The 20,740-nt window shown below is 41.8% G+C and overlaps 1 protein-coding gene across 1 annotated transcript in view; it reads right to left on the minus strand.

The window, feature by feature from the left end:
* Window positions 1-20,740, minus strand: part of LOC126455818 (uncharacterized) — a 387,921-nt gene that overhangs the window by 36,109 nt on the left and 331,072 nt on the right. The window contains exons 4-5 of the mRNA XM_050091578.1: window positions 16,705-16,833; window positions 7,912-8,062 (exon numbers count right to left, since the gene is read on the minus strand). Coding sequence (XP_049947535.1) covers window positions 7,912-8,062; window positions 16,705-16,833 — 280 coding nt within the window. The remainder of the gene's footprint in view (window positions 1-7,911; window positions 8,063-16,704; window positions 16,834-20,740) is intronic.

Here is a 20,740-nt window from a genome sequence, read left to right on the forward strand (position 1 = left end):
GTTCTGTACAAATAAAAAAATAGGAGCCCTTACTTTTGGGATTACCCTCGTATTTTACACGGAACTGAAGAATGTTTATGGTGATAGCGTAATGAATGAGTCCTCAATGAGGAAACGGTGCATTGCGTTTGATCTGGGAAGAACCAGTCTACACAACGAACATCGGAGTGGAAGGCCATCAGTCATTACGCTATCAGCTCGAACACAGCAAAAAGTTCAACGTCTTACGTGACACCAAGTTATTTTCATTTATTCACGAAACTAAAGGAACTTTTTGGTGTAAAATAGTTTGCAAACAGTAAAGATCTCTAACAAGCAGTGACATTCTGACTCAAATCTTTGGCGGTAGAGGATTAAAAAATGAGAAATGAAAAATTGGTCCCACGTTACGCCAAGCGCCTTGGCAGCTGTGACGAGTACATTGAAAAATAGAGATAGTTATTTTATTTACAAAATATTGTTCTGACGCCTTCTGTTTTTATTTAGCTATGCCAAAACGGTCTTTATTTTCTGGATGAGCCTAGTAGTACCCTTAAGTACTATTATAAACGTTTGTAGTCGAAGTATGAAAACCGGGAAGTAAAGGACGGAAGCAGAAAGAAATTTGAGATAAACAACACTAGTAATCGAGCAAAGGAGAAAACTGTAAGAAGAAATGTAGTTTGGCATTTAAGCACGAATTAGGCGACCCACAGTATATATGCAGGCATGAAAAGACATGCGCAGTAAGAGAAAATGATTCTACAGCAAATATAACACATGAAGCATTTTATTGCGATGAAAATCAGCTGCCAAAGAATTATCTGTGATAGACACAAATGCGAAACACTAATACAGTAAGCCTTAGCAATACGTATATAATCTCAAAAAAGGATGGTCTGAAGAATTTCACATTTTTATAGCATTAAAGAACTTCTCGTAGCATTTCTGTCGTACAGCCGTTTAGAGAGATCCGCCAGCAGAGATTATTTTAAATTAAAACGGTCGCCTTGTTTACTGCCGACACTTTGTCGAACTTAATTGAATGGTTTCTGGTAACTGGCAGCGCAATAGCCGCTGGAAGCGGCCTGGATGCCAGACAGCACGATGCGATTAATTCCAATCAGATTGTCTGCCAGCACAAAATGTCGCAGAATAAAGAGGTAGAGCACGCGAGTGATTCGAACGCCATGCGTGGCTGAAAATAAACTACCGGCGTACCTAAAGGACGTAAGTGGATATATTAACACGCGGCCGTGTGCCACTGTATTACGTAAACTCTCTGACGATTCCATTTTCCCTTAGGTCATTGCTTTTAACCGGTAATACGTATCAACGCGCAGCATTCCTGGTCTTTTAAAGCAGCTCAAAATAACAAGACGTCTTTAACACAAATGATTTAGTGGCATTTAAAAGTACCTCCAAACATATTTTACTACTGATATTTGTAGCAGTAATACTGTAGGTATTTTTAGCATACTGTCAATGTATTGCGGAAGCATGAAACACCGCATTCACTTCGCTACTGGCACGGCAATTAATTTTTTACATTTACGTACATCGTGAATTACAAGTAACGGATAAATCGTAATTATAACTACCACGTCCACCGTATTGTACTACATCCAGTTGATTGCACAGAATATCCCCATCTTTGCCAATCAACAGCGGAAAGCTATTAGTGACCAACTACCAAAGTTCATGGATCATAGATCGAGTTGCAGGTTGCCTATCTACAGACTACCAGGAGCAAACTTCAGTTATCAGTATTTCATGAAATTATTGGCCGAATTAAAAAATTTAAAATGCTGTCATAAGCTACTAATTAAAAGGTATAATCACATGTTAAAGGTTTAACACAGCAAGACACATGACAGCTAGAAACTGTGTATCTGTCTTGAGGTAACTATGCCCAAATTACCGAGACTATATTCTCCCAGTATTTTAGAATGAGAGCACTTAACTACTTCTAACAAATATTGAACATAATTTCATACCTTTATGAAACTTTTACTAGCTGACTCCCACCTCAAAATAATAGAAGGAAAGCTTTTATCCCGTAACACATTTTCGTTGTCCTTCCAGAAAAACTTTAGCATCAAGCGCAACTTTTGTTTATTAGAAACTCTATTCGCAACACACATTCCAAACAGTATCCACATACACCAATTATAATGTTGTAGGGCATATAATTCAGGAGATATGACATCTCAAACACTGATTGGGTGAAAAACTATCTTTTCTAAAATCAGAGTGCAAATTACTTAGACTAAACACACCCATTGTTCATAATCAGAGCACTTCGCGACTTACAACGAACATAATTTGAAGCTTTTTTACACATGAAAGTTCGATTCTTAAAAGAATCGGGGCTTGCGAATAAAATGTTGATTTTACGTTCAGTAAGTTAAATAACTATGTTCCACTTTCTGATAGGAGCTCAAAACAGCTCTCCATCACTGACTTCTGGCGAACGCAGCTGGTTGTCACCGGATGTCGTTGAGTGGTCAGCGTGGGTGAATGCAATTCGAGACGCCCGGTTTCGATTCATGGTCGGGTTGGAGATTTTTCCCGCTCGGAGACTGGGTATTATTATGAGAGCTTCTGTAAAGTTTGGAAGGTAGGAGACGAGATACTGGCAGATGTACAGCTGTGGGGATCGGGCGTGAGTCGTGCTTCGGTAGCTCAGATGGTAGAGCACTTCCCCGCGAAAGGCAAAGTTCCCGAGTTCGAGTCTCGGTCGGGCACACAGTTTTAAACTGCCAGGAAGTTTAATATCAGCGCACACTCCGCTGCAGAGTGAAAATCTCATTCTGGGTATTATGTTGTCACCACCATCATTTCATCGTCATCGACACATCGCTGGCGTGCTCTCAAATAACAAGACTTGCACCAGGTATCGGAAGTCTCGAAAAGGGAACTCCCGGTCAAAATACGCCATACGCACATTCCATATACTATTACATGCAGGGGACGCATGTTTCTGAAAAAAAAAATGGACTTCTTCATGGGTGTTGAATACAGTACTACCTTTGTTCACATCGCCAGGAATCCAAAGCGATCAAGCTCAGTTGAACAGTTCCTGGTCATGCACCTCGACTATTCTCCACCGCTGGTTAGAAGTTGGTGTCATTTACTGCCACACAAAGCGTAGAAAATGGTGTGGTGGCCCCTCGTGTATAACCTCATCCGCTGCCCACGAATGCGGGTAGTTTCTTGCGTATACATTGATATTCAACCAACTGGTAATCTGTACGATTTTATGAATCTGTGACCCGCACCTGTCGCTTTGTCTGCATGATCGCTCGGCGATTCGCACGTGCCCGCTTGTGAGCATTGTTTTAGTTCTTTTTTTTTCTGCCGATCAGACTGTTCTGTAAATAAAATGCGACCTAGAACAGCGAGTCAGCATGTTTCTGTCTTAGAATTCAACAGTAACTCGCGTCCTCGATTCTTTAAAGAATCGAACTCCCAAGCATAAACTGCGTGTTTCACGCATCTCAGTGTTTATGACGCCATTTCACCTCAAATATGTGTCGTAGATTGATATATTTTTGCAGATACTTTCAGCTGTATATGTGGATACTGCAAATCAAATACTTGTCAGCCGTCTAAATTTCCAGATTGTTATTTTATTGGGCTACCAGTTTCGGCCAATGTACTACGCCGCCTTTATGATCCTGAAAGACGTGTAGGAAGATTCCAGCATCGGTTATGGTCAAAATAGGGGCCAGCAATCAAAGATTGATATCTGTAGATTTTTGATACAATGATCACTTCAAACATCGCCAGAGTCGGCAGGCGAGATAGGAATCTTTCTACACGTCGGTCAGGGCGCCCGAAGATGGCGCAATATATTGCCGAAACTGGTCCCCCAATAAAATAACAATTTGGAAATTTAGATGGCTGACCGGTGTATGATCTGGAATTCTGTACTTAAATGCTGAGGTTCTGCAAGCATCTCTGAAAAGATGGACATACAGAGATTTGGAAAATGGGTTGCGAGTAGAGTTAGTAATGATTAAGTAATAAAAAGTAAGTTTTTTAATGATAACTAAAATTATATGTCGCACCTAATACTGAAATATTACTGCATGAACAGCTAAAATGTGGTAAGTGATAAAAGCCGGCCGGTTCTAGGCGCTTCAGTCTGGAACCGCGCGATCGCTACGGTCGCAGGTTCGAATCCTGCCTCGGGCATGGATGCGTGTGATGTACTTAGGTTAGTTAGGTTTAAGTAGTTCTAAGTTCCAGGGGACTGGTGACCTCAGATGTTAAGTCCCATAGTACTCAGAGCCATTCGAAACATTTTTTATAAACTTTTTATTATTATTATTATTATTATTAGTATTTTGCGAATGGTGCCAGCGAGGAAATTTTTGAGAAGCTTTGAAATTATGTATAAAGTTTGTTAGAAATCGTTAAGTGCTCTCGTTCTCAAATACTAGGTGAATATAGTATGGTTAATTTGCGCTCCGTGAGTTACACTTCCATAAAACATATACCCAGTTTCTAGCCGTAATACTTGTCTTAGTGGGTTACACCTTTACTATAATTTTTACCTCCTAACGAGTAGATAACGAAAGCAATTTAAATTTTTTAATTCGGTCAGTAATTTTGTAGGTGAAATCCCACTCTAGGTCCCGACGCGACAATCGGACCACTCCGGCCGCCGTGTCTTCCTCTGCCAATGGCGTTAGCGGATGAGCTAAGGAGGAGCATGTGACCAGAACACCGCTCTCCGGGTCGTTTCTGGGTTCGTTGTCCTTGGAACCGCTGTTAATTGGTCGAGCAGCTTCTCAATTGGCCTCACAGGAGTGAGTGAAACCCGTACCTGTACACCCACCAATGAAATATCCGTCCCACTACCGGGAACTGAATCTGGGTCCCCTCCATGGCAGTCAGCCAAACTTCCCGATGAACCACAGACTTGAAACTTTTTACATAGCTCAGAAATGGAAGACAATGCAATACTACCTCGCGTTCTTGTTTGGTGTGTGGTGAAGGGTACTTTGTTTACTACTACCATTTTCTGATGAACTGCAGGCTTGCAACTTTGAACATAGCGCAGAACTGGAAGACAATCCTACGTTAACTCTCCTTCTTATCTAGTGTGTGGCGGAGGGTACCACTATCACTTTCTGCTGGATTAGTTAGTTTACATTGCTGGATTAGATAGTTTAAATTTTCACGTTGCTCAGAACTCTATGACAATGCAAAATTAAGCCTCTTTCGTGTCTCGGGTGTGGCGAAGGGTAATTCGTGTACGACTATTTCCCTCTTTTCCGTTCCACTTGCGAGTGTTTCGTGGTAACAACGGTTGCTGGTAAGTCTCTGTGTGAACTCGATTCACTCTAATTTTTACCTTAGAAGTCTTTTCGTGAGATAATCGTAGGAGGAAGCAATGTATTTGGGTGACTCAAGTGAAGAGAGACTCAAATAATCCTGATATTTGCCACATGCCTTTATAGTCATCTCACCAAAACATTTCAAATGGTTCAAATGGCTCTGAGCACTATGGGACTTAACTTATGAGGTCATCAGTCCCCTAGAACTTAGAACTACTTAAACCTAACTAACCTAAGTACATCACACACATCCATGCCCGAGGCAGGATTCGAACCTGCGACCGTAGCAGTCGCGAGGTTACAGACTGAAACGCCTAGAACCGCTCGGCCACTTCGGCCGACCAAAACATTTCAGATCGACTGAAAAATCTGACACACACGTGACTAAAAAGAAGAAAATAATTATTTAAATAAAAATATTTTAAATACAACACATTATTAAATCTTACTAAAAATTATAAAATAACTTCTCGTAACACCATTCAGATTGTTGACTCTATGAAGATAGTTCTGAAAATTTGCGCTTGTCAGTTTTTAATGGCTACGAAAATACTTGTAGCGTTTAAAACGAAAAAGTTGGGCAGCATGCAATGCATAATAGTAAAGGTGATATTTTCACCCATCAGTTATGTCCTAGACTACTGTCAGGACTACTTGTATGGGGGTTAGGAATTATTTTATACTTTCTTGTCCGTTTCAAAAATGTGTCATTCAATTTGGCTTTATTTAAATATTCATTTCCCGGGTTTAATTAGTACTATATCCTGTAGTAGTATAGGACACTTTTTAATACCCCTCTACAAGACAGATGGTTGCTGAAGGTGGTGTGCAACAAAAGGTCTCTGTCAGTAACATAACACATTTTTCTAAGAAATCGAGAAGAAAGTTTCTGAAACGATTCTCATACAGCATTGTATAATATCAACGTACACGGGAAATCCGGAAAACAAGAATGTGGACACGACTGAAATGCAGTTTTGTGAGGGTATACTAGACTTTAAGCAGGAAGATAAACTACAAAATGAATACTTACTGTAAAAGAAAAAGGTGATGACAGAAAGCCGTACCAGAAAAAGAGACAGATCCAAAGTTAATGACTAAGCCATGCAGTAACAGAGAACTAGTCATTAATAGGAACAGTAATCGTAACAAATTGTGTGAAAAGACAAAAACTGAAAGTAGAGGAAAATAAATTTTAATAATACAAAAAATGTTTCAAATGGCACATCGTTCAGCGGGCGTCCCGCATACCGCATGTCGCCCAAACGCTACCCATTCCGAACTCCTTAGCGCGTAGCATTATGGCAGCGCTGGGATACTTCGTCACCGCTGGTATGCTACTGAAGATCAGATTCGTATCTCTTACCCTCCCCAAGGAAAAAGGTGGTCTCGGCCTAGTTAACGTCCATGATAGGGCCATTTCCCTCTATGTTAGCTCACATTTATGTCTGCTGCGTTGTTGTCCTACGAGCCTCACGAGTCTGCTTCTGACGGCGCTACGACCTGCTTCACTAAGAGCGCCGGTGCCACTACAGGACATCCCAGCGCCCCTCTTTTATATAGGAGGTTTCTATTTAGAACAAAGTTATTCCAGTGTAGCGCTCACGACACCACGAATGGCCACAACTCGACGTCTATATCACGATATGCTGCAACGCCGCCCCCTAAATGTGGTCGAACTAAAATATCCTGACGTACGGTGGCGCGTGGTATGGAAGTCTGTACACGATGCCATGCTTGATTCCGATGTTGTTTCCCAATGGTACGTAGACGTTAATGAGAAGATGGTGTCACAAAAACGTCTCTACAATATCCACATGGCAGACTCTCCGAATTGTGCGGGTTGTAATATAGTACATTCTGACGAGCACCGCCTGAGCTGTAGAGAGGCGGAACCGGTTTGGCACCTAATGCGGCAGATGCTGGCTTATCTCTTGCGAGTTATGCCGGAGCATATATCTGCACGCACGATATTGTTTCCGGATGAGACATTTTACCCCAAGACTCGGACCAACTTCGTCACTTGGATACGTGGACATGCGGTCCATTAACTCTATCGTGACGGACACAAGAATTTACTTGACTTCTGGCTCTATTTGCAAGAAAGACATCATGCTATTTCCGGGCATACCAGATATCGACAATGCTTCGCAAACTACCTATGGAGTGCCTTTCACAGCCTGCCGTGTTGCTGGAATGTTCCAGGCTGTGGTAGACGAGGTCAGAACGAACTGCAAACGATCATATATTGAACTATCTTTATCAGTGGGCGCAGTCGCTGGGAAGCCTAACTACGAAGTGGTAGCTTTATTTTCGTGTTATTTATGTTTACTATCTTCGATGGAGTCTTCATTCTGTTTTAGTTTTCCAGGCTTGATTAACTGTGACTGTCCGCACATTGATATCTATATAAATAAAAAAAGGCAGGATTTGAACCCGCGAACATAGCAGTAGCACGGTTCCGGTCTGAATCGCCTAGAACCGCTCGGCCACAGCGGTCGGCTTTAATAATACAACAAGGCAGCCCATACAGCAGGCTGCCTTGATGTAAGACAGACAAGAGAATAATGCTGAGCTGACTCACCTGAGCTGGCTGATGTCCCAGAAGCCCAGCAGCCTGGGTGGTACGCCGGAGGTGAGGCAGAAGCGCTGCTCCTTCACGTGCAGCCGTGCTGGTCCAGCAGCTATCTTAGCGCGCGGAGGAGCCGACGTTATCTGGATCAGGAACTGGACGTCTGAAGACACAGGACACAGGGCGAAACGCATTAACCGCAATATGTCGCACCTCAATGACGGATATACACTACTGGCCATTAAAATTGCTACACCACGAAGATGACGTGCTAAAGACGCGAAATTTAACCGACAGGAAGAAAATGCTGTGATATGCAAAAGATTAGCTCTTCAGAGCATTCACACAAGGTTGGCGCTTGTGGCGACACCTACAACGTGCCGACCTGAGGAAAGTTTCCAACCGATTTCTCATACACTAACAGCAGTTGACCGGCGTTGCCTGGGGAAACGGTGTTGTGAAGCCTCGTGTAAGGAGGAGAAATGCGTACCATCACGTTTCCGACTTTGATAAATGTCGGATTGTAGCCTATCGCGATAGCGGTTTGTCGTATCGCCACATTGCTGCTCGCGTTTGTCGAGATCCAATGACTGTTACCAGAATATGGAATCGTTGGGGTCAGGAGGGTAATACGGAACGCCGTGCTGGATCCCAACGGCCTTGTATCACTAGCAGTAGAGATGACAGGCATCTTATCCGGATGGCTGTAATGGATCGTGCAGCCACGTCTCGATCCCTGAGTCAACAGATGGGGACGTTTCCAAGACAACGACCATCTGTACGAACAGTTCGACGACGTTTGGAGCAGCATGGACTATCAGCTCGGAGACCATGTCAGCGGTTACCCTTGACGCTGCATTACAGACAAGACCGCCTGCGATGGTGAACTCAACGAGGAACCTGGGTGCGTGACTGGCAAAACGTAATTTTTTCGGATGAATCCATGTTCTGTTTACAGATTCATAATGGTCACATCCGTATTTGGCAGCATCGCGGTGAACGCACATTGAAAGCGTGTATTCGTCATCGCCATACTATCGTATCATCCGGCGTGATGGTATGGGGTGCCATTGGTTACACCTCTCGGTCACTTCTTGTTCGCATTGACGGCACTATTAACAGTGGACGTTACATTTCAGAGGTGTTACGACCCGTGCCTCTACCCTTCATTCGATCCCTGCGAAACTTTACATTTCAGCAGGATAATGCACGATCGCATGTAGCAGGTCCTGTACAGTCCATTCTGGATACAGAAAATGTTCGACTGCTGCCGTAGTCAGCACATTCTCCAGATCTCTCACCAACTGAAAACGTCTGGTCAATGGTGACCGAGCTAGTGGCTCATCACAATATGCCCATCACTACTCTTGATCAACTGTGGTATCGTGTTGAAGCTGCATGGGCAGCTGTACCTGTACACGCCATCCAAGCTCTGTTTGACTCAACGCACAGGCGTATCAAGGCCGTTATTACGGTGAGAGGTGCTTGTTCTGGGTACTGACTTCTCAGGATGTATGCACCCAAATTGCGTGAAAATGTAATCACGTGTCAGTTCTAGTATAATATATTTGTCCAATGAATACCCGTTTATCATCTGCATTTCTTCTTGGTGTAGCAATTTTAATGGCCAGTAAAGTAAAACATTTAGTGTTGGGGGGGAGCATGTAGAAGAATAGTTGTCCGTAAACTTGATAGATGTGTACCCAGCAGAACAGCTCATCAAGGGAGGGTCCCTACATGGTATACAATCAGTGTAAAAGCGCTTTTGTAGAAACAGAGGTTACAGCACAGTACGTGTAAAACCTAGCATAAACCATAGAGCTGTAGGTAGAATGATCCTGAACAAAACGCGTTTGGTTGCCAAGGGGGCAATGCGTGAAGTCTACAAAGACTACCATGGAAGAATAGTGTCGAAACATCTATGTCTAGCAAAGCCAAAAGACATTCTAGTTAAATGTAAAGGTTGCTAGTTAGGTACCAAAGTTAATTTCCAGGCACTGATGGACGATACAGGAACTGAAACTGGGGAGACAGAGCAAAAGCTTAAATGCTGAACGCCTTTTTCAAATGTTTCCTTACAAAGGATACTCCGAGAGTACTAGCGCAGTTTAATTCTCGCTCCGCCACAAAGTTGAGTCATGTTATAGATATTAGTGGCGTTGTGAAGCAGCTGATATTTCTAAAACTGAAGATAGTTCCATCGCCCAGTGGAATTCCTATCAGAATCTCTACCGAACAAGTGGTTGAGTTAGTCTCTATTTTAACCACAATACACTATAAAATCCGGGCAAGAAACTATTCCCAGAGTTCAGAACACATCACCGACCACGCACGTTTACGACAAGTATACTTGGAATCAGTTGGGTACAGAATAGTGGAACATATGAAGAGCGTATTTCCAAAGTGACCTTTCTCCAATAAATTAAAATTTTTGGGACACATATTTTAAATGACGTAACCGTTCCTTCTGCGCAGTTTTTGACACATAGCACCATTTTCATGTTTTAAATACAGACGCAACAGACAGACAAATCCTAGTCCACAGGAAATACTTCCGGTTTTGGAGTTAAGTCGCTCCGTATAAAAATCACTGAATTTTTCTGTATATTGTCATTAAAAACAAGTACAATTTTTATCTGTCTGACATAAAACGTCAATAACATTTACACAGTCTCAAACACTAAGTAATCTACTGCATTTAGGAATGAATTAATAACTCATCATTTGTTGGGAACAATATACACTTTCTCTAAAGAGAGAACACTTTGTTATAAAATGGCTGTAGATCAGTTATCCGTGATTTTCTTAAAAAGCCGGTTCACAACATAAAATTTTCCATGTTTAAGGCCTCTACCGATTGACTCTTACGTTAACTACAAGAGACGCCCACTCATTGTCTCGTTTCAACATTGTTGGCTTACACTTCGCAAGCAAAGCAGAATAACATCCTTACTTCTAACTCACGTGTATCATTCTCAAGTGACTGTGCAAAAATGTGACACAAAATAATAGGTAAAGGAGGTATGAAACTTTGGGAAATAACACTTATTTACCGATGCCATATTGAAAAAGTTTAATGACAAACCGAAAACAAAAGCCAAGCAGCATGATGAAAGAACGTTTGGACAACATTCTATGTCCACAAACTGGATATTGGTCTGAAGTGGAGATAGGTCAGTTTCTAAATAAGACCATCATTTTCTGAAATCAAACATAGTGAGGTATCTCAAACAGAATGAGCTCCTCCATGCCAACGAGCATGCATTCCGACAATATTGATCATGTGACAACAAAGTCGCATTTCTCTCACATGACATACTTAAAAAGCCATGGAACAAGGCAGTAAGGAGGTGCAGTATCTCATGAATTCAGATAAGTGCCAATACTTGTAAACGACACAGCTGCGTAAGGGGGCGTCAAGCAAATTTGTGATTGGGTTTTGAATTTATTGGTAGGGACGACACAGCATGTTATCTTTAGAATGGAGCCATTGACAGATGTATAAGCAATTTCAGGTGTGCGCCTGAGAAGTGTGTTGGGATCCTTGCTGTTCGTGTTGTATATTAATTGCCTTTTAGACAATATTAATAGAGCCTGAGGCCTCTCGCCGCGGATGCAGTGAATAACTGTCGGAGAAAAGCTGCACAAATATTCTGTCGGATCTTGATAAAATTTCGAAACAGTGCAGAAATTAGAAAATTGCTTTAAATGTTTAGAAACACAAAATTTTGCGCTTCAAAAAAAGAAAATATGTAGTCGCCCATGACTTCAATATCAAAGTGTCGTAACTGGAATCCATGAACTCATACAAAGTCTTGGGTGTCAAAATTTGTAGGGATTTGAAATGTAACGATCACATATGCTTAATGGTAGGTAAATCAAATGACAGACTTTGGTTTATGGGTCAAATACTGTGGAAATGGAGATTGCGAGCAAAGCAATCGTGCAGTTAATCCTAGAACATTGCTCAGGTGTGTAGCACTGGTACCAAATACGACTACACTGATATAGAACATATGCACGGAAAGGCAACACAGACGGCAACAGGTTTGTTTGAGCCATGGCATAGTGTCACAGCAATGCCGAAGAAACTGAACTGTGAGGAACCTGAAGACAGACGCAAACTGTTTCGATGAAACGTGCTTGTAAAGTTTCAGGACCATCACTAAGTGACGATTCTAGGAATACACCAAATCCCCCCTTGATATCACTCTCGAAGCGATGACAAGAATAAACCACTTATATCGCGCACAGAGGTGTTTAAGCGATCATTCTTTCTGCGCTGCATACGTTAATAGAACAGGAAGAAACCCTCTGCCATGCATTACAAGTTGCGTGCCGAGTTTAAATGTAGATGTAGGTTGTGAGCTGCATTTCGATGTGGAAATTTCTCGAGGACGTTCCCATCGTCGGTCACAACAAAGGTACATAACAAAAGTTTGTCCCCTTTGTTTCCATTATGACTTACAGGCGACGTGGCCGTGTGTCAGTCATGTTTAACAGTGGACAATAGCATTTTCCTCTCCATATGCGTTAAGCATTGTTACGTGCTTGCATCAACTAGTCAGGCGCGTGGGTCAAGTGAGATCTTGATTCGCACTGTAGCCGAGCAAGGGATTCTTAGGTGAACATACAGTATATAAATTATTGAAGATAGTGAAATGGTTTGAGGGCAGATAATCAATATTGCGTAACAGAAATGATATAAGGAAAAAGGACCAAACTTATAGAAAGAAAGGACAAGTGTGGCTAGCGCAAAAAAAAAAAATTGTAAGTCTAGGACAGAACGCCTAAGTTATGTACCGACAGAGGAATCTAAATATTCCAACAAGCCTAAGAACATCGTTACATTACTAAAAACCTAGATTTCAAAATTTTTGTCGGACAAAAGTTGCATAACATTAGCATTCGCTTCATTAATACACTTTTCTCTGTATCCTTTGATCTTTCACAGTTGATTTCGAAGGCGGAAATTTATCCCGAACTGAGGTACTCATAGCAGACCCTTAATTCGGCGGCAAATAAAAATCTCATTGACTGAATGACCCTGGCGAATGGAGTGTCCCAAGCGTGACCCTCTTACTATTTGGCCAAGATCAAATGCCATGATTCCACCCGTTATGTACTAGTGAGGCAGTACTGCAGATACGTTTGGTAATGGAAGCAACACTTTGGAAAAATCAAGACTCGTTCGTAGGATTAGTCGACCTTGAAAAAGTCCTCTACAATGCTAGATGGTGCAAGACGTTCGAAATTATGAGGAAAAAAAGTAAGATATAGTGAACGTCGGGTATTGTACAATATGTATAAGAATCAAAAACGAACATTAGGTATGGAAGTCCAAGAACGAAATATTCGAATCAAAAAAGGTGTAAGATACAAATGCAGTGTTTCTACTCTGCAGCTCAATCTCTATATTGAAGAAAAAACTTTGAGGATTGGTATTACACTTCAAGATGAAAGGATATGAATGATAAGTGACGCTGATGATATTGCTATTTTCAATGAAATCAAGGAAGAATCACACGATATACTAAGAGAAATGAAAACAGAATGAGCACAGAATACGGACGGAGTAAGCCGTAGGGAGAAGAAAGTAATGACAAGTAGAAATGAAACTAGCGGTAAAGCTAACATCACGAAGTAGATGAAATGAAGGTATTCTTCTACCTTATAAGAAAAATAACGAATGACGGACGAAGCAAGTAGGATATAAAAAGCAGACTAGTACAAGCAAAGATGGCAGTCATGACCAAGAGAAGTCTACTGGTATCCAAAAGAGGCCTTTATGTGAGGAATAAATTTCTGAAAATATACGTATGGAGCACAGAATTCTAAAGAAGTCATTCAAGGACTGTGGCAGAAACCAGAGAAGAACAGACTCGAAGCGTTTATAGAATGATTCTGAGAACTACGGTGTCTAAGAACGTATGAAATAATGTTCTCTGCAAAATCGGAGAAAGAAAGGACAGTATGATTGGGCGTGTGTTAAGACATTAGGGAATAATTTTCAGGGTTGTGGTGGCAGCTATAGAGGCCAAAAAGTGTATGGGAAGACTGTGATTGGGATAGATCCAATAAACAGTTGAGGAGAAAGATGAAGGTGTTAGCAGGGGGAAGAAGTAGTGGTTGGTCACATCAAACCATTCGGGAGAAAAAAGTTCACTCTTAGCTCGACTATTTACGACGATGGCTGGAAAAAGGTCGGCAAGAGCGATCTCTTTCGAATAGCATCTATGTCTAATTCAACTGCTCAAGAGCGTATATCCAGTATACAGGGTCATCAAAAACAACCTCGAAGGCTTGTAATGGCTACAGTGCCAATTAATTCCGAAGAGGCGCAGCAGAACCTATCCTGCAATACCCTTACAAGCTATTCAGACTGTGTCTGACGCCTCTATATTTGCAGTCAGTCTGGAGGAAAGGTACCTGCTTTCAGGATTCATAGTATTGGTAAATGGAAATGAGCGTTCGGTGTCATTGGCCGGGAGGCCCCTTGCGGGGTAGGTTCGGCTGCCTTTGTGCAAGTCTTATTACATTCGACGCAGCACTGGGAGATCTGCGCGCCGGTTGGGATGAAATGATGATGAAGACAGCACAACACCAGTCCCTGAGCGGAGAAAATCCCCAACCCAGCCGGAAATCGAACCCGGGCCCTTAAGACGGCATCCGTCACGCTGACCACTCAGCTGTCGGTGCGGACATAGTATTGGTGATTCTGAACAAAAAACTTCAAATGAACGTCCGCCCTTTTTTTAACCGTATCCGACACAAAGCTGTTTGAAAATCATTGGTGTCAGTCGTTTCTTCACCAGCACTCACATGTGAATGGAAACAAAGCGACATCAGGCTACACAGTGTTGGCTTTACTGACTATTTCAATGCGCACTTCTGTTGCTTATGGCGATGAGACGAGAGCTGTAAGTGTAGGACTACACGTTGCTTACCTCACGTCTCAGTACTACAGTGGTTGCACCAATGTACTACAGTGTTGTTCCGTGTACAGTCAAACCAGTACGGGACAGTGCAGCGAAAATGCCACTGGTCGTCGCACATGTGGAGTATGGTGACATGACCTTTGTCTATGGGTTTCGCAATGGGAATTCCAAGCCCGTTGTTCCCGAATACGATTTCCTTATCGGAGAGTTCCAGATAGCAGGGTATTTAGCAGCGTGTGTAACAGATTGTGTGCGGTGGAACGCTTCCCAGGGTACGTGTTGTATCAAAGAACTTTCTGTCCAACAAGACCTTACTGTAGTTGATAACATTCTTGAAATGAAAGAACGTAGCCCAACTACCAGCTTCAGAAGAATTGCTGTACAGCTTGCTATTCCACCAATGAAGGTTATGGACACGTACATTAGCAGGATCTGCAACCGCATGATCGGCAGATTGCGCAACATCTGCGTGTAGGAGGTGATACCAAACGACAGGAATTATTTCGGTGGATCTTTGCCAATGAACGCTGTATTCCATGTATTCTGTTCACTGATGAGTCAATATTTGCCCGCAATGGCGTCAATGACAAGCACAACTCTCACGTGTGTGCAGATGAAAATCTGCACGCTACTGTGGAGACAAATTTTCAAGTTGTTTTCTCCGTGGACGTGTTTTGCGATATTATTGATGATCAGCTCATCGGTTCACACGTATGGAATACGGTATCTTCATTTCCTTCAAAATGCATTACGAGAATACTTGGAGAATATTCCTTTGGCAACACAGCATCATATGTGCTTTCAGAACGAAGAAGCTGCTTCATATTCCGGTCGCTGCAGAGTAATTTTTTGGCCATCGAGGTCACCCGATCTTACGCCATTACATTACTGTTTGTGTAGTTGGCTTAAGAGTGAAGTCTACATCTGCAGAGTGGACGTGAAGCAGGAACTTCTCGCTTGTATTATCTGTGTGTGCTCAAGTAAAGGACCATACGAATCAGCAACACAGCAGCTGTCTAAAAGAGCTGCAAAATGCATTGTAGTTGACGTTGCACTTTTTGAACGTCTTTTCTGAGGAAATATACACAATATTATAAAAAACAATTCTTCATTTGTGAGCCCATACTGTCCGTAACTGCTTTACAATTCCTGAATGTATTTTTGTTCCGTCATTACAACTAGGAGAAAACGCATCTTCTTCTCAACAGATGCGTTTCGCTTTATTGAAGTAAAGCATCATCAGTGGTCTGTAACTGAAGAGATTTACAATTTGATTTCTTTTTAGATTGAAAAAAGATCTTTAACAATTCTTTGTAAAAGTAAAAGTAAAAACCAACTATCTGTTGTAAAAGTAAAAGTAAAAACCAAAAAATTGTTAACGAACTGCTTTTAGATCTAAAAAAGGAATCGTTTTTAATTACAGACCGCGATGCTTTTCTTCACTGAAGCAAAACGCATCTCATCAGAAAAACATGCACCTTATTGTAGTTGTAACGACGAAACAAAAATATCCTTAGGAATCAAACAAAATGTTAGATCACAATGTTTCATTTACTATCCCCTTCACTTGTCCTGTTCCATTACTTTCTTCGGAAACCTTTAAGAAGAGGATGTACCTTCCCACCTGACTCATCCTTTAAACCGATTTGAAATGACTGTTGTTTCAACCACATCAAGAATGAATGTAAATTAATTTTTGATAAATTACGCACAAAAATAAAACATTCTTATTCTTGTTCAGTAAATAAGCTTGCACTTACAGTAAAGCAAAAATGTATGGAGAGACTAACAATAGAATATCTATGTGTCATTTAAGGAACACTGCATTACTTCTTAAGTTAGAATACTGTAGCTGTTTATGCCTTACCTTCGCCCAGATTGTTTGATATCTTCACCTGCCACTGCATTTGCCGCTCTCGGGTGTCGAATGCCAGGATGACCGTCACGTCCTGGCAGATGATGGCTATTGTGTTGGACTCCTTGTCTAGCGTGAAACCTAGGAAAACCATACAACCACACATCATTCGACCGTCAAGGAGCTGTTCAGTCACACTCTTTTACAGCTACTACACAGAATACTGAACTCCCAAACCCTGATATCGTGTACCATTCTATAATAGACATAATTTCATAATATCTTGTACATTGTACTGCAGAGACTTTTGAAGGCAAACAACGCACGTGACGAAGCCACAAAGGCTGCGTAGTCCAGTCCCCAGTATAAAGAAAGAGAGACGAGTAAAATTAATTTCGCGATTTCAATCACACATTCCAGTTGCCTGAAAAAATTCCGAGTTCTTTGACAGTAGCCACAGACCTGATTGCCAATTAATTAGAAAATAATCAAACTAAATCGTTTTACGCCATGTAATCCATTTAATTTCTCCATGCCAACGGACACCACTGATAGCCTGCCTGTATGGAGGATTATCGATTAGTTGGAGGTGAAGTAATCTTCCCTTTCACTATTTAATTAATGTAACAAGTATGCAAGATGGCGTAAATCCGTTAAGTTTCCGAGACTGTTTTTATCCATGGCAAATAAGCGGCGGCAGAGTATTACTACGGTGGCAGCTTGAACTAACAACTGTAAACAAGAGCTGTACATTCGACCAGTCAGTTGTGAAGAGACAGTGTTAATCAGTGTGTGTGTGTGTGTGTGTGTGTGTGTGTGTCCGTAGTGTTTCAACGATGTTGTGTCACAAATCGGCATGGGGCAACGTCTCTGAAGTGATCAAGACACTCTGGAAAACATACAAGGTGATTCATCTGGCACTACCTATGGGTTTTATGCAACCTGAAACGCCACCACGCGCAAAATTTACGTATTCTCTCGATCACTAAGTGCAAACTATAAGTCTTACAGAAAAAATGAACAGGTCCCTTCCGCTGGAAATTTAATGCAGTTAATTTTTTTTCTTTTTTATTGGGACACGTTTTTGTTGAAGGCCACGGTATTTCAGTTATTCAAGGGAGGCGCCTTTGAAGAGCACTTACGTACGTTTCTCTTGAATAATTAGGAAACTACGGCCTCTATTGATAACGTATTCCGGAAGAAAATTTAACTACATTAAATTTCCTACAAAAAGGTTCTGTTTATTTTTCCTGCAGGACTGACAGTTTGCACGTAACGACCGAGAGTATATGAAAGTCTTCTGCATTGTATTTGAAGGCAATGCGGGTTGCCTAAAACCCATGGGTAGGGGCAGCTGAATCACCTGGTATGTAGTAACTGTAACAACACCAGGTGTGTTTATTGGTTTTATTTATATGCTATCGCTGAGCTGATAAGCTGATCCCATATGCTCCAACACACACAGTAAGTAGTTTTGCGGATGCTGATGGTCCAATATAACAGCTGTTGTCCCAGAATCCAGCAGGAGGCGAAATGTTTCAAAGAAGAGAAGAGTGTGTGCAGCTTTTGTCCCACACAGCTTGACTCCCAAACGAAAACAAGCTACCAGTGGATTGTTCCCATGACCTGATTAACATGCAAAGTGAGGCCAATTTTTCCCTGGAAAGAATCGTCATGGTGATGAGAATTCGTGGTATCATTAAGAAACTACCATAAAAACGCAGAAATTCACATGAAGAATCAACGCTTTGGTGACATAACCGACATAAGCCAATGTCACGCATGAGTCGAACAACATTCCAAAGAAGGACATTTTTGACGCTTTCACTCAATTGTATGAACGTTCCCTGTTCTGTTCAAATGGTTCAGATGGCTGTGAACACTATGGGACTTAGCTGCTGAGGTCATTAGCCCCCTAGAACTTAGAACTACTTAAACCTAACTACCTAAGGACATCACACACATCCATGCCCCAGGCAGGATTCAAACCTGCGACCGTAGCGGTTGCGCGGTTCCAGACTGAAGGCCTGTTCTGTACTCAAACTGGAGGAAACTATGTAGATCACCATCTTCACACTTCTCTATTTTTTCCGTTTTCCTTTTTTCCACGGTGAACCAGCTTGCCTAATAATACGACTCCAAAACGAAGCAAACGCGCACCACAAGTGACTGCTTTTAAACCATTTTCCAACAGAGATGTTGGTATTGTTCTTGCCATAAACTTTGATATCTGTAAATTGAACTTGCTTTCCTTAAATTCACATTTACTAACGGCCAGGTCCCTGCTCTATTGCCCCCCCCCCTTCCCCTAAATCCCAAATCCTTCCCAGTCCGCCATGGGGCAAATGTTGTCGCGAGTGCATTCGTGTAGTGGTTATGTAAAAGACTGTAGCCATTTAATACAGTCAGGCAAACGCAGCGTCAACATCCGATGTCTTCTTCCCCTCTCTATGGTGCATTATGCTGGGATGGGCAACAGTCTTCTTGTTATGGACTAATATTCGGAAGGACGACCGTTCAAATCCCCGTTCGGCCACCCAGATTTAGGTTTTCTGTGGTTTCTCTAAATCGCTCACCGCAAATTACGGAATGGTTCCTCTGAAATGGACGCTGCCAATTTCCTTATCCATATTTACTTCCGTCTCTAATGCCACTGACTGTTGTCTCGTGACTTCAGTCGTCTTTCGTCATTTTTGTAGCGGGACTCCTTTGGACATTCTGCCTCAATCACTTATGCTACCGCACTCGAGTTTAGGCTTGGACGAATAAAGCAGAAGACAGTGTTTTGCGGAGACCTCTGGAAGAGGTTGTTGTGATAATTGTGGATGCGCACTGTATCAAAGAATGTTCACTGCGCCTCTTAGCAGTGAAGCGCAGTTCTGGCAACTGCAGAATACTGGAAATGCCATCGGTACCGTCATGTTTAGTTCTTACTGCCAATCTAAACGGCTACCCACTTTTAACGCATGCGCTAAGCATTCTACTGAAGTAGCACTCCACGGAATTAGCGTGTCCGCGCAACCTGCTTCAGCAGAGGTGCCGGTTAACACGATACTGTTACTAAGGCCTCTGCTCCCAGCTTTCTCACGTCCTGAGGAAGACAAAAAACCAACCAGAGATTCGTAGCTTTCTGTTTTTTGCGTAGCTGTGAAATCAAATAACCAAAGCCTCATCGGCAAGTTTCTAAAATAGGTCACTTAAATTGATGAACATATGTGATGAACGCAGGTCACAGGAATACAGTAGGTGTTAAATACATCATACTGTACGTTAGTGGTTTCGTATCGCACACAATGTCAGCCATATTATGAATCTTCGATATGTACTCGTATTCTGCAGTACAACGACTGGTCTAGAAGACCAGAAATATGCTTTTCCGACGATGACATGTCGCAGAAAGATCAGACATTTTTGAACGTTTCAACATGCACTTGAGATGGCTACAAAGCTGAAATCATGATTGTGTAAAATAAACAAACAATTAACAGTCAAATGGCGGAAATTTCTATAAAAACTGGGGAAAACGGTCCGAATTAAAACTGAAACTTTGTCATACCAGTTTTCTTAGTAAAGTCAAAGTTCTCTGCGCGCATTGATAGTGAGATGGCTTCATAGAGTTTATCTGCGTATTGGACGTAGAAAAGGATCCACAACGAATTCTCAGTTTTGAGGACAACTTGAAACTGTTTCCTTCTTGTCTAACCATGAAGTCTATTAAACAGTCTCGGTGCATTTGTCGAGTTATTATCTCTACGAAAATCCGACCTTTCGACAATATACTCCATGTTATTCGTCAGAAAAATAACTCTTAACTGTCGAAGAAATGATTATCTCTGCACCAGAGATTACACTGCTGCCAACACTGCAACTACGAAACGTCACTCGCAGCATCTTTGTTTCCTTTACGACATATGACACAGGACACACTCCTATTCCTTCTCTTTCTTTAAGAAAAAAATTCTAATTCTGTTTGTTCACAAGATGTGTTGGAGATTGTCCTTGACTGTGGGATGAAAACTGGTAATACTCTCCCAGTTTTGACCGAAAT

This window comes from Schistocerca serialis, chromosome 2, assembly GCF_023864345.2.
Source record: "Schistocerca serialis cubense isolate TAMUIC-IGC-003099 chromosome 2, iqSchSeri2.2, whole genome shotgun sequence".
Taxonomy (NCBI): domain Eukaryota; kingdom Metazoa; phylum Arthropoda; class Insecta; order Orthoptera; family Acrididae; genus Schistocerca; species Schistocerca serialis.